This window comes from Thamnophis sirtalis, unplaced genomic scaffold (genome assembly GCF_051295495.1).
Source record: "Thamnophis sirtalis isolate CommonGarterSnake01/CBP01778 unplaced genomic scaffold, rThaSir2_p1.2 scaffold_1, whole genome shotgun sequence".
Taxonomy (NCBI): domain Eukaryota; kingdom Metazoa; phylum Chordata; class Lepidosauria; order Squamata; family Natricidae; genus Thamnophis; species Thamnophis sirtalis.
In genome coordinates, this window is record NW_028261381.1 from 163,068,156 (window position 1) to 163,085,761 (window position 17,606).

General features: G+C 45.1%; 1 protein-coding gene across 1 annotated transcript; it reads right to left on the reverse strand.

Moving 5' to 3' along the window:
* Window positions 1–325: 325 nt before the first annotated feature.
* Window positions 326–17,039, reverse strand: CCDC194 (coiled-coil domain containing 194). The gene is made up of 5 exons (XM_087704875.1): window positions 16,710–17,039; window positions 6,545–6,641; window positions 4,709–4,820; window positions 1,970–2,102; window positions 326–346 (listed from the first exon to the last, which is right to left on the reverse strand). The coding sequence occupies exons 1-5, from the start codon at window positions 17,037–17,039 to the stop codon at window positions 326–328; spliced, it is 693 nt and encodes a 230-aa protein (XP_087561001.1).
* Window positions 17,040–17,606: the final 567 nt, after the last annotated feature.

Genomic DNA, 17,606 nt, shown 5'->3' on the forward strand with positions numbered 1-17,606 from the left:
ACTGTATATAATTATAAAAATAAATATCAGCAAAAAGGAACAGGTTAAAAATCCTTTCCCTGGAGTAATTTTATTCCCTTCTCTTTTTAGAATCAATAGCTCCTAAAATAAAAGCTTTGATGATTGATCTTTGGTATTAAAATCAGAATAGTATAAGCAGCCTTTTCATTCCTATACCTACTACTATCTACTTAGAAGACAATCCCCTTTAATTGGGATTTCTTTTCATATACATACAACTATCTTCTCAGTGTTTGATTTCTTATATAATTAAACATGTTTATTATAAATAGAATTATAAATAGAATAGGAAATGGCTGTGTTTTCATGCATTAGAAATTACATCCTAGAAATTAAATTTTTAAAAATTTTCACAGAATATATGCAGTGTTATTATGTTACTATAATAATGAAGGAACCAGAAACCTGATGTTTTATTCTGGGTTAATTTCAGTTTAGCCTACATATACACTCTCACCACCTTTATTTTGGGATTTGGTCAATGTAAGCCCCCTTCTCTTGTCCTGGTTTAATTTCAAAAAGGGCTTTTAATTGTCAAGATTTAGTGTGGAATAAGACATCTGAATATATGAATTCAGATGTCTTATTGATCCAGAATTATTGATCCAGAATTGATCCTGAGCTATAGGGTGGACTACATTGATTAAATGGAAAAAGAAGGCTAACAGGGGAGAAAAGGCCATAGACTATTGGAGTTTAAAGCAAATTAAAAACTCTGCGAATGTTGAACCCCAGAAAAGCAGGTTTTCATTCATTAACAGCAAGGATAAGGAGAATTCCAAGGCAGGAGAATAGAGGGGGAAAAACCAACTCAGAATAAGAGAGAGTTTCTAAAAGAGGAAACTCTGAAAATACAATTGCGGTGAAAATAAAACGAGAGCAGAAGAGGCTAAAAAAAGACACTTTTAGCACTGAAAGGCATTGGATTAGAAACCAGAAGAAAAAATGTGTCCGTTCTTTGACAAAAATGACAAAATGCCAAAAAGCAAGCAAGAAAACATGGAGAGCCAAAATGGAGAAAGCGTGCAGGGGAGGATCTTGGATTCCTGAGGGGTGGGCTTGATGTTCTCAGTGGTCCCTTCCAATTCTGATCCAATCATCTACGGAAGTATTTATTCTACTCAGCTTGGAGGGGCAAATTGTTTTCTGCGGAACAAAGTATTTTAGAATTACTGCACATCACTGTCTTTTGGTGAGTGGGGCTAAATTAATTGATGAGGAGTGGGTGGAGCCAAAACAAGAGTGGGTGGAGCCAAAACAAGGGAGGGGAGTGCAGAAGCAAGGATGGGTGGAGCCAAAGCAAAGGTGGGCAGGGTAAAAGCAAGGGATGGATAGAACCAAAGCAAAGGTGGGTGGGGCAGAAACAAGGATGGGTGGAGCCAAAGCAAAGGTGGGCAGGGTAAAAGCAAGGGATGGATAGAACCAAAGCAAAGGTGGGTGGGGCAGAAGCAAGGATGGGTGGAGCCAAAGCAAAGGTGGGCAGGACAGAAGCAAGGATGGGTGGAACCAAAGCAAAGGTGGGAGGGGCAGAAGCAAGGATAGGTGGAGCCAAAGCAAGGGGTGGGTGGAGCCAAAGCAAGGGTGGCAAGTCCTTTTCTTTCTGATTCCCTCTTCTCTTTTTCTAGACTTTCTTTTCCTTTTTTTTAACTTTCTGTTTGCTCTTTTCTGTCTCTTTTCCTCCTCCAACAGAAGATTTCAGAGAAATGGACAGCTCCTTCCTGGAAAAAGTCCAAAGTGAACTTTTGCAAAGAGCTTTGAAGCTTTGAAGTTTGGGCTGAGAGCTCCAGGCTCCCATCCGTCATTTACTAATTGACATCCCAACAACACAGAGGCAACCTCTGCATTCCAATGACCCTTCCTTAGATTTTTTTTTTCTTCCTCCTCGGGACTCTCACCACCCTTGTGCAATGTTGCCCCAGAGACCCCTTCTCTCTGCTCCCAAACTTACAAGCCGGAAAAGAACGCAAAAACTGGCCAGTCCCCACAATAAGTACCAGAAGGGGGGGCACCTGCGGCGGGCAGAGGAGGAACGGGCTTGCAGGCGATGCTGGAGGGAGGCAATCTCAGCCAGGTAGCTGTGCCTGGAAGGAAATAGCAAGAAGACATGTCAGTCAAAGGGGAAACACAACCGGCTCTCGACTGCTACATCAGCTCCAGAGGCTGCTGCTCCTTCCGACAACACCATGAATGGACTTTCCCCCTGGAACTTTGCAATGGGGATGGGGGTGGGGTCAGTGACACTACCAGATTTCTAATTGGTCACTTGAGGAGTTGGAGGTACCCCAATACTCTGATCATTTGTTCATTTAGCTGAGATTCCTTTTTTAGGTGGCCAACACCCTTCCCAACTGTTAAGCAAAGAAAGGAATTCCCTATCACTTGACACATGGGACTGGCAATGCCAGGGGCCACCCGGAGGCCTTCAGCTTCCCTATTGCTGATATATAAATAGCCTGTTATCCAGGGGTGAAATCCAGCAGGTTCTGACAGGAGCCGAGGTGGCACAGTGGTTAAATGCAGCACTGCAGGCTACTTCAGCTGACTGCAGTTCAGCAATTCGGCTGTTCAAATCCCACTAGGCTCAAGGTTGACTCAGCCTTCCATCCTTCCGAGGTGGGTAAAATGAGGACCCGGATTGTTGTTGGGGGCAATATGCTGACTCTGTAAACCGCTTAGAGAGGGCTGAAAGCCCTATGAAGCGGTATATAAGTCTAACTATTGCTATTGCTATTCTGGAGAACTGGTAGTGGAAATTTTGAGTAGTTCAGAGAACCGGCAAATGCTACCTCTGGATGGCCCCAGAGTGCGGTGGGAATGGAGATTTTGCAGTATCCTTCCTCTGCCACGCCCACCAAGCCACGCCCACCAAGCCACACCACGCCCGCCACGCCACGCCCACAGAACCGGTAGTTTTAAAAAAGTGATTTTTATCACTGCTGTTATCCATCCATCCATCCATCCATCCAGGGGTGAAATCAACTTACCTTCGCTACCAGTTCACAAATGTGAGTATGGGCAGGACCTTCCGCGCATGCGCAGAGCATAAAAAACGGAACGTGATGACGTCTGGGCAGGTGCGGGAGCCTCCTGCTGCCACCACTACTGGTTCGCCCGAACCGGATACAACCAGTTGAATAGCACCACTGTATCCCTCCCTCCCTCCCTCCATCCATCTATAGAGATTCTCTGTCATTCAGGTTATGGTTCTTTTTCAAAAGGCAACTCGACTTCATTTTTCCTTAAAGACGTTTTGCTTCTCATCCAAGAAACTTCTTCAGTTTTTGACAACGTCTTCAAGGAAAAACAAAGGAAATCCAGTTGCCTCTTGAAAAAGCACCTTTGGGACATCCATCCACCCATCCATCGTGGCAGGGCAAGCTAATATATATAAATAAGCAGAAGCCCCACATTCCCTCACAATGATGATGTTACCTACTTGGGCAATGAAAAACCTGCAAGCAAATAATTAGGCTCAGAAAGCAACAAGGATCTCTCACATTGCAATCCTGAACTACAGATATTCTATTGCTGTCTATCTCTGTTAGAATATTCATGACCGAGAGAGACATGGTAACAAGGTCAGCCAATGAATAGGCATGGCAACTAAGTCAGCCAATGGGAGCTTAAGCAGGTCTGAGTCTGTGCTGAGAATCGAAACTGAAACTACTCTGTCTGCTCTGAGATGAAACGGTTCTCTCCTGCTTGTGTTCTGCTTGCAACTTCTATCACGTTGAAAGAATCTACTATTGGTATTGTACATTTATTCATCTGTTATTAAGTATATAAAGAATTTAATGGATCCAGTTGAATCAGTTATCTGTCTGTACTTTCTGGATTTGATTTTTCTGCAACAAACTTTGACAGTCTCTGTCTGTCTGTCTGTCTATGCCTGCTTGCCTCCTGCCTGTCTCTCTTCTTTCTAATTTGGAACCCGGAAAGAAAACACAGTGTTAACTGAGTTCAATGTCCTTATTTCCATTGCCGTTCCTGTCCCTTTCACTCCATGCCCTGCTTTCTCAAAGGAGCAGCTGACAATAGGCCCTTTAATGGCTTGACACTCCTTATTTCAGGAGGCAGATATTAAAAAAAAATAATCCACCAGGTTTCTATTCTTTCTCCAAAGCAAAACCAAATAATAAGAGGGAGAAATCTCACAAAATGGGATTGTGTTCTCTCTGGAAATTTTGCAAGATTTTAAGTGTAAAATGCTGGGTTAAAGGAAGGGGGATGGGATTCCTGAATTCTCAGGAGATTCAATAATCCTGTGCTATTTCTGGCTATTTTTAAACGTTGCAAGAGGAGGAATGATGCTTGTCAGTACAGCACCTGCTACTTGAAAAAGTGGAATATATTTGGAGTTGTGCTTCATTTCCTACTCCAGTGCTCTGCAATGGAATCTAGTGGGGCAAAAGATTAAAAAAAGAAAAATAAATTTAAAATTCATTAAGATTATTTCACGAACCCTTTGGTGTGATGACACAAGACAGCCTCTTCCTAACGGAGACATTCTGATCTTTCTGAGTCCACTTAGAGCAGGGATGTCTGACCTTGGCAACTTTAAGACTTGTGGACTTCAATTCCCAGAATTCTCCAGCCGGCCGGCTGGAGAATTCTGGGAATTGAAGTCCACAAGTCTTAAAGTTGCCAAGGTTGGACACCCTGATTTAGAGCTAATCGCTTTACTCACATGCTTTCTTGGAGGGCCTTCTCCCGTGCTTCGCAGTGTCCTTTCTCTGCCTCTACAACATCTCGCGCTCCAACTGCTTCCTCCAGTTTCTCTTCAAGCTTGGTCATCTCCACTTGGGGGAACAGAGAAGAGAAAGAGCTTCAAGTCAACGACCTTATATCCAACTTTGGTTAGATCAGTGGTGCAATTCAGCCGATTCTATCCGGTTCGGCCGAACTGCTAACGGTGGTGGTGGGAGGCTCCACCCACCGACTCGGATGTCATCACATCCCATTTTTGACGATCTGCACATGTACAGAAGGTCCTGCGCATGCACGGAGGTGGGATGGTCAAGGTAAGTTGATTTCACCCCTGGGTTAGATGTTTTGATTCCCTGAAGCTCAGGGGAAATCTGAGTGTCCATAGATACCTTGGTCCCCCTTAACTCCTTAGAGTTAGACTGGTCTAGTGGTTAAAGCGATTAGTAGTTAGGAAACCAGGAGACTGTGAATCCTAGTCTTCTTAGGCACAAGACACCTGAGTTGCTTTGAGCCAGACACATTCTCTCAGCCCTAGGAAGGAAGCAATGGGAAACCACTTCTGAAAAAAAGTGATTTCCCCTGGGGAATTCTGGGAGTTGGAGTCCATACATCTGAAAACAGCCAATTTTGAGAAACACTGGGATATAGACAGACAGACCAGGGTTATTTTCATCTGGCGTTCTCCACGGAGCAGTGAGCAAACCACATCACCCCCTTCAGGCCTAGGATTCTAACATTCCTTAGTTTTTTTGTGCCTTTGAATGTTTTGTGAAACCAGCCCATGCAATACATTCGTAGTTCCGTGTATTGTGTGAATCCCCAAATGGGTGAACTAAGTAACTGGAATCTTAGCTGATGTCTTGTGTCCACTCTTAGGTATAAGTATAAACTTTATTGTCATTGTACTTAAATACAACGAAATTGGTTACAACCAATGTTGTAAAAGCTGGTGGATACATGGCAGATGGCCATACCTTTTTTCAGAATTTTGTCAGAATCCCATTTTACTTTTACAATTTTTTTTTTAAAAGGAACCATACCATGTTTCCCTGAAAATAAGACAAGCGCTTGGCTCGGGGCGGTCTTATTATTTTTGAGCTGCAGGAAGCCCCTTAACCTCGGCCCGTGGCTCTGTTTCTGGCACACTCTTCCCAGCCCTAGTGTTCACTGGGCCTGCTGCTTTTTTTGTGGCAGCCATTAAGAGAAGGGGCGTGGTAGCTAGGGTTTGCGATAGCGGCCTCCACAAGGTTGGGGACTGGCTGCACATGCGTTTAAATATTTTAGGGAGGGGCTTATTTTCAGGGAGGGGCTTATTTTAGCGCACGTGCTCAAAAACCCAATTGAACTTATTATCTGGGGAGGTCTTATTTTTGGGGAAACAGGGTAGATAGATAGGCAGAAAGCCTGCAAAATCAGAGTAATATATTCCAGGATATAATCCATTACCAGTTCACACTTATTCTCTGCATGCATGTATTTCATTGTCCAAGAACTTTGCAACCTGTTTTTTTTATGGTGTTAAACATAAATCCATAACATAAACATAAAAATACATTTTAATGTCTTTAATGATTTTCTGTAGTTATATTTTTAGTGGGGTTTGTATCATTTAAAAAAAAAAACATTGTACACTGCCCAGAGTTCTGGCAATGTGATGGCTAAACAAATAAAATTTAATAATAGTAATAATACATTATCAAACAGTAACATCTTCCTGTCCTGGAAAGATTCAATAAGTGGATAAAAATGCAGAATCTAGTCTAAATGTGTCACTGACTCTGCAGTGAACCATAATAATAATAATCTAATGCTTTACCTAGCAAGGCACCATTTTGGCTGTCCATCTTCATGCCTTCTGCTTGAAGGGTGGACATTTCATTGTGAAGAGCTGACAGGTTAGCATTCAAGTGGATCTGCAAGACAGAGAGAAGTTAATGGCATGAAACCTGGGGGTGGGGGGTGGGGGGGGGAGAACTGTTTGTAATATAGCTCAACCATCCAACAAACCTTAGCAAATTTCCCCAAACTTAAGCAAAGTTGGACCTATTCAGGCTTCCAGAGCTGTAAACGTGACAGGGAATTGAAAAAATGTCCCAGAAAAAAATGGAAATCCATGTCCATATTATTGCCAAAAACCTGCATGGAACTTAAACTGAAGTAACTCTTGTCTTAATCTATTGCATAGTCAGGTCTCTTCCATATGTACTAAGCCACAGCTCTTAGAATTCAATGTTCTTTTTCCTGGCAAGAATATCCTAACTATGCGCAGATATCACATTCCTTTCATTTAAGAATAAATTATCACAGATAAAAAAAAATCCTGTTTCTTTGCTGTTAATAATCACAGATTACAGACTTACAACCATTTGTTTAACGACTGTCTGAAGTTACAACAGCACTGAAAACATGACTTATGACCGGTCCTTGCACTTACAACTGTCACAGCCTCTCCACTGTCACGTAATAAAAATGTGGGCCCTTGGCAAGGAGTGTGCATTTACAACAGTTGCAGCATCCCATGGTCACACTATCAACATTTCCAACCTTCCCAGCCAATGTCCGGCAAGCAAGTCAACAGAGAAAGCCAGATTCGCTTAATGACCACCTAATTTACTTAAGGACTGCAGTGATTAGCTTAACGGCTCTGGCATTAAAAAGTAATAAAATCAGACACAATGGGGGTTGAAGTCTACCCATGTTCAAGTCGCCAAGGTGGCGCAGTGGTTAAATGCAGCACTGCAGGCTACTGCTAGATCAGCAGTTCAGCGGTTCAAATTCAGCGGTTCAAATCTCACCGGCTCAGGGTTGACTCAGCCTTCCATCCTTCCGAGGTGGGTAAAATGAGGACCCAGATTGTTGGGGGCAATATGCTGACTCTCTGTAAACCGCTTAGAGAGGGCTGAAAGCCCTATGAAGCGGTATATAAGTCTACTGCTATTTCTCTCTCCTTCCCTCCCTCCCTCCCCCTCTCCTTCCCTCTCCCTCCCTCCCTCCTCCCTCTTTCTCTCTCCTTTCCTCTCCCTCCCTTCCTCCCTTCCCTCTTTCTCTCTCCTTCCTTCCCTCCCTCCCTCTCTCTCCCTCCCTCTCTCTCCCCTCTCCTTCCCTCCCTCTCTCTCCCCCTCTCCTTCCCTCCCTCTCCCTCTTTCTCTCTCCTTCACTCCCTCCTCCTCTCCCCCTCTCTCCCTCTCTCCTTCCCTCTCCCTCCCTCTCAATCTTCCTCCCTCCATCTCCCTCCCCCTCTCCTTCCCTCCCTCTCTCTCCCCCTCTCCCTCCCTCCCCCCTCTCTCTCATGCGACGCTTCTGTGAATGCGGAGAAGCATCTGGGTGGGTGGGCGGAGCCTCCCGCTGCTGCTGCTACTACCAGTTCAACTGGGAGCAACCCAACTCTGCCCAGCACCAGTGTGACTCCACTCCAGTGGTGGGTTGCAGGCGGTACATCCTGGTACGCACGTTCCAGTGCCTGCTGGAAGCAGCAGCCACCATACAAGAACGGTGCTTTGGAGGACCCGCCTGTTTGCTCTCGTTCCTTACCTGTATTTGAAGGAAACTGGCCATCTGCGCACACACATGTAGTGTACGGCACTTGCATGATGCTCCGCCGAGCAGCTGGAGCGTCGCAGGCGGTGGGTGCGCATGCATGCGCAGCCCGCATGCCTGTGGTGCACACCCTGCTCCTGTTGCAGCGTACCGGTTGCAACGGGAGCTGAAACCCACTACTGCTCCACCCCCTCCAGGCCTTTGTTTACTATGGCCGGGGCATATGGTCAAAAAAGTCAAAATGGCGGCCATGGCAGTACAACAGAAGTTGTACCACACATTTTTAAAAAAGCAGAGCTTCTTCACAATGTCGCATTTGCCATCTTGACTGTTTTGACAGAGGCAGAGATGCCTGATTGTGATTTTTCCTGACAGCACAAGACAGCCTGTACAGAGTAGCCAGAGGTGGGTTCCTCCCGGTTCGGTCCGGTACGCCAGAAGAGGTGGTGAAAATCTGTTGGACTGGACCAGTAGTAATGGTGGCCTGGCCATGCCCCCAAGCCTTCGTCAGAAGCTTTTTTTCCCCTGCCGGTTCAGGCAAGGGAAAGGAGGTTTTAAAAACTAAAAGAGAGAGGGGGGAGGAGAGGGGGAGGAAGGAAGGGAAGGGAGAAAGAAAGAGAAAGTAAAAGAAAGAAGGAAACTTGCTTTTAATCCAGTAGATTCAGCAAAGGAGAAAAACAAATGCTGTAGCTTTAAATCGGAACTGTGGAATTCTGGGAGTTGAAGTCCACAAGTCTTAATATTGCAAACTTTAAATTGAAATCTGCTTTAAATTGAAAAGCTGCTCAAAAGGAAGTTTGCAAAGTGACATTCAGCAGTTTGTTTCTGGGTCACCTGAACAACATACTGGATAAAAGGTAGGATTCTTATATGGTTCTATGTTTTTGAAGTTTTGGGATTTGTACAATATGGGCTTTGCGTTTCTAAAAGGGTTTGGATCATTCCCTGCTTGTGAATGGAACTAAACTTTCTATAGGCTCATTATCTCATTAGCTTTATCTGGCAGGAATGTGGAATGAGCCTTTCTGGAAGTAATATTTTATTTGGGGGGGATTCCACAGAGGGAAGGAAGGAAGGAAGGAAGGAGGAAAGAAAGAAAGAAAGAAAGAAAGAAAGAAAGAAAGAAAGAAAGAAAGAAAGAAAGAAAGACAGCGCAGCAATTTAGGGATATAAGGCTACTTAGAGGTCATCTAGTCCAACCCCCTGCTGCAGCAGGAAACCTTACATTGTCTGGATTATTTTGGTGCCTCTAACAGAGAGGAAAATTGCCAGAAAGGAGAAGGAGTTTACTAGGACAAGGCTGCCATGCAAAGAAACTTTGACTTATGACTACAATTGAGTCCAAAATTTTGGTTGCTAAGCAAGAGCATTGTTAAGTGAGCTTCACCACATTTTACCCAATCCATGACATCTCCTGGTGAGTGACATGACTGCCAAGCCCACCCAGTCACATGACCACCAAGCCACGGCCACAGAATAGGTAGTAAAAAAATTTGAAACCCACCCCTGAGAGTAGCTCTAGCCACTTTATTTCCCTGGCCCCTGACAAGGCTGTGTTTTATTTGGGCTGGGGAGAATTAGCCATTCCCTCAAACTCAAACACTAGCCAAGGCTGCTCTATAGTCAAGTGGGATTCTCCATAGGTTCTCCCACCACAGGCAAATTGTTTAACCCAGGAGTGGGCAATTATGGCCCCTTTACAACCAATGCACTTCAATTTCCAGAATTCCATGACAGGAATTCTGGGAGTTGAAGTCCACAGGTCATAAAGGGGCCATAGTTGTCCAGCCCTGCTTTAATACCTGCACTACTGAAGGGCTGGTACTTTCACTTCATTTTTTACTACCCGTTGTCTCTCTCTCCCTCTCTCCCCCTCCCTCTCCCTCCCTCCCTCTTTCTCTGGATTGTCGCCCACATGGACGCACGCAGCACGTGTGCGCATGCATGCGGTATGTGCATGCATTGTAGCTGCCAGCGACACTTCCGCAAGCCTCTGTGACACTCCAGCTGCTCGTCGGAGCGTCGTGCAGGTGCTGTATGCGCCATGTGCATGCACGGAAGCACCAAAGGTTTTAAAGGACAGGTAAGGAGCTTGGCGGACAGGTGGGCCCTCCGGAGCACCGTACCAGAACGGTACCCGGTGCTCCAGGCAGGCTCCGATATGCCCCTACCAGGGCGTACTGCCTGCAACCCATCACTGATGCTATGTAGCCATAACAAAATTCTTTCTAGAAAGCCAAGGTCATCTTTTGTCTCTTCACCTCTGCACCTGACCGGAACTGGATGGGTGGAACTGCCAGCATGGCAGTGGGAGATTGGACCATGTGATGGACGTGTGGGTGTGGGGGCAAGATCTTGAACTTTCAACTGGGTGGGGAAAACCGGGAAGCTTTCAGATTCGTGTTTTCCCAGATGTGCCAACATGGCTCTCTTAATAAATTGGAACTTTGAGCAATACTTTGCCTTGGACTCCGATTTACTTTTGGATGCTATTTGGAACCCTGACACCTTGCCCTGCAGCTGCGATGGTGTGACTGGGAGGCATCTCCAGTTTTGGATGGTGCCTGATTGGACCGGGTGACGGACATGAGGGTGCTGGGCAGAGGCTTGGATTTTCATTTGGGTGGGGAAAACCTGGAACCTTTTAGATTCGGGTTTTCCCAGATGCGCCAATATGACATCTCTAATAAAATGGAACTTCGAGGAACTTCAAGCCTCGGAGTCTTCTTTCGTTGGGGGTGTTACTTGGAACCCTGACACCAAAACACACACCTCCCAAGCCACAACTACATGTTGTGTGGAGATGTGCATCCTGCGTGCAGATTAGTTCTTCGACTTTTGAGGGGAGGCAGGCAGAAGTCAAGGAACATTCAAACCACAAAATGGAGCAGCTGGAGGGTTTAAGGATAAATGCAACAGCCTCTGAATGTCAGATACATACATTCCGTGGAGTGCAGTAAGTCTGGTCTAGGCTTAAGAAATGTTGCGAGTCAGCCCACTCTTTGGAATAAAGGAAGGGTAAATTGACATTTAGCTGAAGTGGGGATAGGAAGACAACTGTTGGAAGAAAGAGCCTTCTTGGTTCAGTTCCAAGTGGGGAGAAAGACACTGGAAACATGGTGGCTGTTTGGAAAGATGGTTTTTAAAGGTGCACAGGACCACATGGTTTGAAGATGTTGGGTGCAGAAGAAGAAAAAGGGAAGGGAAGCTGAGAGTGCCTGAGTTTTATACCCTCTCTTGGGCTCCACCTTAGAGTTTCCTGTTCCTGTACAAGAAATGTATCCCATTGGCTATCAGACTCCCAGGGGGTGGGTGTCTTAGCTAAATTTGTGGGTTGTCTGTCTTTTGAGTCCAAGTTTGGTTGGGCCTTGCTGGGTGGTGATGTAATGAAAGGGCTTTGGGATTCCTATTATGGGTCTGCCTGAAGTAGGTAGAACTTTGTTATGTAGAATAGACTGGCTTAGGCCTTAATGACGCATTGACAAAGGTGGGGTGGGGAGGAAGCTGCAGGGAGCTGCTTTGTCTTTAAAACATGTTTCTCCTTTTCTCATTCAGGGAAATATAATATTCTGCACTCCCAAAATTTCCCAGAATATTTCATTCTTCCAGGAGAGGGGTGGGGGCTAACTTCCTACACAACCTCAAGCAGAAAAGAGAGATGGCTAATTTCTGAGCTGCAGAACAACAATATTGATGGAACTCCACATAAATCAAGCTCCTTTCTTTTAATGTTAAGTGGTGACTCATTGGCAAGGAAACTGCCCCACATGAAAACCGATGCAAACAGAAAGAAATCCTTTTTTGATGATTGCATTTATTTGCTATCAACTCCCTTCACATCTGGAAAAGTCCCTTCCTTTTCTTACTCCATCTCTTTGGGAAAACAATGAGGAGAGAAGATTGATTTTCCTGGTCAATGTTTACAATCTTTTGTTTTTCTCGGAAAACTTGACAATTGAGTCTGTTTATGCTTTTTTTAACAGATGTGGGGCAGGCCCACAATCTCCTCCTGGCAACAGCATTTCCTTCCATCTGGGGCTGGTCAGGGCATTTCTTTTTTAGTCCTTTTTAAAATGGGACTGGCCTCCTTTTAATGTCCACCTGGAGGCGTTTGCTAAATTATAGGCTTAGCTGAAAATGTCTCTAGAGAGTGATTGTGCCAAGCTAGGAATAAGCAGTTGTGGCCTCCATATTGTGACCTCTTTGCTCTCACTCACCTACAGTACTGTTTTAAAAATAGGTTTCCTAAACAAGGGATATGTGCATCTTGGCAAAAAAGGATTCTTTGCAAGATTCTTTGGGACAATTCAAAGAATACAACTAGTATACTACAAATTGTAGGACGTTAGCACCCACCCCTCTCCTAGAAAAATGAAATATTTTAGGAAATATTAAAAGGGCAGAATATTTCCCCTAAGGGAGGCAGAAACTCTCTCTCTCACACACACACCTTTGTCAATGGGCCATTAAGGGCTGAGCCAGTCTATTCTACATAACAAAGATCTACCTCCTTCAGGCAGAGCCATAGTAGGAATTGCCCAAAGCCCTTTCATTACATCATCACCCAGCAAGTGTCAACCAAGCTTGGGACTCAGGACAGCCTACAGAGTTGCCCCTACATGGCCCCAGGACAGTCTGACAAACAAGCAGAATACAAGCTCAAATTCAAAGACCAACAGAGGGTATAATTCTCTCTCTCTTTCACCCATGTGCCTTTTTGCTGAGGATCTCAAACCATATGGTCCTGCCATCTTTTCAAGCAGTCTCCAAGTTTCCGGGGTCTTTCTCCCCACTTGGAATTGAACCCAGATGGGCTTTTCTTCCAACCAAATATTATCTAGTCCAGCGTTTTTCACACCTGGAAATTTTAAGAGGTATGGACTTCAACTCCTAGAATTCCCCAACCAACATGGAATTCTGGGAACAAAAGCACACATCTTAAATTTGCCAGGTTTGAAAATTTTCAAACAAGTCCAACTGATCCGCAATGCCGGAGATACCTTAAGCATTCTTCATTTAAACAAATACTGTGGGGGTAAGACACCTCCAACACCCCTCGGGGTATGTGTTCTGTTAAGATACAGCCTGTTGTGCTCTACTGCCATGCTGGCTTCAACTGTACAGTGCAGTGGAGTTGCCATGGTAATGGCTTCACAGTACTCCACAAGGGGGCTCCCTCTGATAAGGGGGAAAATCCAACATAAAAAATTAACATTTGGTCGGGACATTTCCCCCCTATAAATAAATACCTGGGCAACGTCGGATTATCAACTAGTACTATATAAATTTGGGATACCAATTACTGTATATGATGGCAAGAAGATATTGAAAAATCTCACCCTTGCTGCTCTCTTGTGTGTCTGGAGTTCTCAGCCTTAAAAGCTTATAATTTCTTAAGGCTTGTATGACCCTGTTCCAAAACAGATGGAGAATCTCTAGCTTATTTCATTTTGGGGCAAGTTTATGCTTTTCTATATATTAACAGTACTTTTTTAAAATGGGAATCACAACCTTGGAAAAGGGGTTAATCCAAAGAATTAGGGCATCAAATTAAGGAGAAAAGTTTTGTTGCAGAAAATTACGAGACTCAGACCTCGGAATCAAAAGAAGTTGTCATTTATTTGCGCAAAGGTTCAGAGCTATATAGCCGAAGCACCATCTGAACCCCCTCTTATGGAAAAGCAAGTGCTTATATATTCTTCAAAAGCAGCAAAACATGGAAATGTAACATCTCAGCATTGATTGGTTACATAATTTATAGGCCCCTGTTGCTATGCTAAAGAAGCTAAATATCTTGTCCCCCTCTATGCACTGACCTAGGGGATATCCCTAATGTGCCAAGCCACAGCAGCTGGGAGGCAGGCAGAGCACCACATGGCTTGGCGCCTTAGGGATACCCCCTAGGTCAGTGAATGGTTCTCTGCCCAGCTTGAGAGGGGGGTTGCCGGGTGGCTGCTCATGAGCATGGTCACCTCATGGCTGCTTCGCCCCTGAGGCTATGCCCGGCTCTTTGGGAGCCCGCTCGCAAGGGAGCAGCCGCCCGGCAACTTTCCCCTCCAGCCAGGCAGATGCCACTCCCCAACATAGCGGTATCCTGAAGGTGCCAAGCAATGTGAGTGCCTTTCTTCTGCCCCCCCCCCCAAATCCCACAGCTTGGTGCCTTCGGGATACCGCTAGGTCGGTGGGCAGTGCTCTACCTCGCTGGGGGGGGGGTTGTCCAGGGGGCTTATTTTGGGGGCAGGGGCTTATATTTTTGCCCACCCGAAAAATGTGGCAAGGCTTTAGTTTCAAGACATGTTGTATTTTTGGGGAAACGCCGTATAATTAAACATGCTGACACATTGAAACAAAACAAGGCCACAAAACAAAGAATGAGATCTGTGTGTTTGAATTCAAGAAATAATCTTAAATTTGATCTTTATTTATTACGTACTTTTTATCCCACCCTTATTTCTTTATAAGTAACTCAAGGCAATGAACATACCCATTCTTCTGTTATATGTTCCCCATAACAACAACCCTGTGAGGTAGGTCGGGCTGAGACAGTGGGCTTGTTTTGAGTTTGGAATCCAGAGCAGTTGGCTTTTTAATTCACCCATCCAGCGCCCCAACTGGCTTGCTCAATGGGGAGTCACAGAACCTAGAGGGGCATTCAATTCAAGAGGCACAAACTAACAGTCTTTCCTTTAGTATGTTATAGTAATGATGACTAAATCAAATGAACTATTTTTATTTTTGGAGATCTGTCCGCATCTATTAGGCACGGTAGCTAAAACAGAACCTTCCTATACAGGGGCAGTTGAATCGCTATTCCCAACCCAATTGGAAGGTGGCTGGATCACACCTGCCTTCTCTAATTGAATGTCCCCTGCTTCTTTTGGGATTACAATTTCTAGCATTCCCAGCACTGAGGAATTCTGGGAATTGAAGTCTACGCATCTTAAAAGTTGCCAAGGTTGAGAGAGCTGCAGAAAAAACAATTACTACCAACCTGCCTTCCATTGAGAACCTGTACACTGCACAAGTCGAAAAGAGGGCTGTGAAAATATTTAAAGACCCCTCACATCCTGGACATAAATTGTTTCACCTTCTACCCTCAAAACAACACTATAGGGCACTGCACACCAAGACAACTAGACACAAGGACAGTTTTCCCCCCGGAACGCCATCACTCTGTTAAACAAATAATTCCCTCACCACTGTCAAACTATTCACTAAAGTTGCATTACTATTACTATCAGTCTTCTCATTGTTCCTATCGCCCGTCTCCTCCTACTTATGACTGCAGGACTGTAACTTTGTTGCTTGTATCCTTACAATGTATACTGGTATTGATTGTTTCCTGATTGCTTATTTGTATCCTATGACTATCATTAAGTGCTATACCTTATGATTCTTGACAAATGTATCTTTTCTTTTTATGCACACTGAGAGCATATAGAGTTTAGAGTTTAGAGTTTTATTTCATTTGTATGCCGCCCTTTTCCCTAAGGGGACTCAGGGCGGCTCACAACTCAAAGAAGGGAAGGGGGGGATACAAACAGTTTAACAAGAACACAAAACTATACATAGTTAAAAAGCACAACAATCATACCATTCGAAATAGGGGCAGCGAATCTTTAGCCCCAGGCCTGTCGGAATAGCCAGGTTTTAAGGGCTATGTGGAAGGCCTGGAGGGTGGTGAGGGTACGAATCTCCACGGGGAGTTCATTCCAGAGGGTCGGAGCAGCCACAGAGAAGGCTCTCCTCCGGGTAGTCGCCAGTCGACACTGGCCGGCGGATGGAATTCGGAGGAGGCCTAGTCTGTGGGATCTAATTGGTCTAGTGGAGGTAATTGGCAGTAGGCGGTCTCTCAAGTACCCAGGTCCAATACCATGAAGGGCTTTATAAGTGACGACTAGCGCCTTGAAGCGTATCTGGAGACCAATAGGCAGCCAGTGCAGCTCGCGGAGGATAGGTGTTACGTGGGTGAACCGAGGTGCACCCACAATCGCTCGCGCGGCTGCATTCTGGACAAGCTGAAGTCGCCGAATACTCTTCAAGGGCTGCCCCATGTAGAGCACGTTGCAGTAGTCCAGTCTGGAGGTCACATACACCAAAGACAAATTCCTTGTGTGTCCAATCACACTTGGCCAATAAAGAATTCTATTCTATTCTATTTATATTATTTCTATTTCTATTCTATTCTTATTCTTTCTTATTCTTATTCTTATTCTTATTCTTATTCTTATTCTTATTCTTATTCTTATTCTTATTCTTATTCTTATTCTTATTCTTATTCTTATTCTTATTCTTATTCTAATTCTAATTCTATTTCTATTCTATTCTTTAAACTGATCAAGCAGGACTCCGTATTCCTAGGGCTTTAGCTGCCATGAAAGTAATCATCATTCCAGCATGCCACCCACCCCCAAAGATAATTCCCCACTACCCCCCACACATACCATGTTATCCAAGCAACCCATCAAGGTGGCATTAAGCCTCTTCTTGCCCTCTTTAGCTTGGATCAGTTGCTTCTGCAGGTCTTTTTCCCTCTGTGCCAATTTCTCCAGTTGTTTTTCTCGCCGGGTTCTTTCCTGCTCCAATTCGGCCACCCGCGATGTCAGGGCTGCTGTCTCGTTGGATGCCCGCTCCTGGCACCCTCTCAGCTGGCGGGCCGCTTCGGATTGCCTCACCATCACGGCCACCGAGATGGTCACTGCAGCCACCAGGAGCAGCAACAGGGCACACAAACCCAGCACTTTAAGCGTGGCTCGCGTGGCCGAGGGCTCCATGGCTCTCTCAGGCGAGGTTTCTTGTAACTGCTCTCTGTTGGCGTCCTGCGAGCTCTCCCTGCTTTCCGTTGGCTAAAATTGCTCTACGTGGGCCTCCCCAAAGTAAGAGAAACCCTTCATCTGCGGCTTACCGCAAACCACAATAAAAAGACCACAATAGTGTTTGTTGCAATATGTTCGGCGATGAGCAGACGAGCATCTGTCAGAAAGAGCATCTTGAGAGAAGAGTCCAGAGAAACTCAAATGTAACCTCTTCTTTGTTAAGCGATAACCCACACTTTTTCTGCCTTTTTTTATCCCAACGGTAGAGTACAATTTCTTTGTTTTGCTTTGGCCAATTTTAGACTGTAAACCTAGGAGTCATGCTTTTGAACTTGTGTACCACCCGTAATGTTGCTGCTGTGGCCTGCCAGCAGCCAGTGGAGCTGGTGGCAGACTCAGAAAGTGAGGAGGTTGGGGAGGAACATGGGCCAGTCCTGGAGGCTGCGGAAGGCTCTCATGAGGACTCTGTGTCTGAGGAAGAGAGGGGGCCAGGGCCGTATACCAGTTATCAGCTGCCTTTGGAAT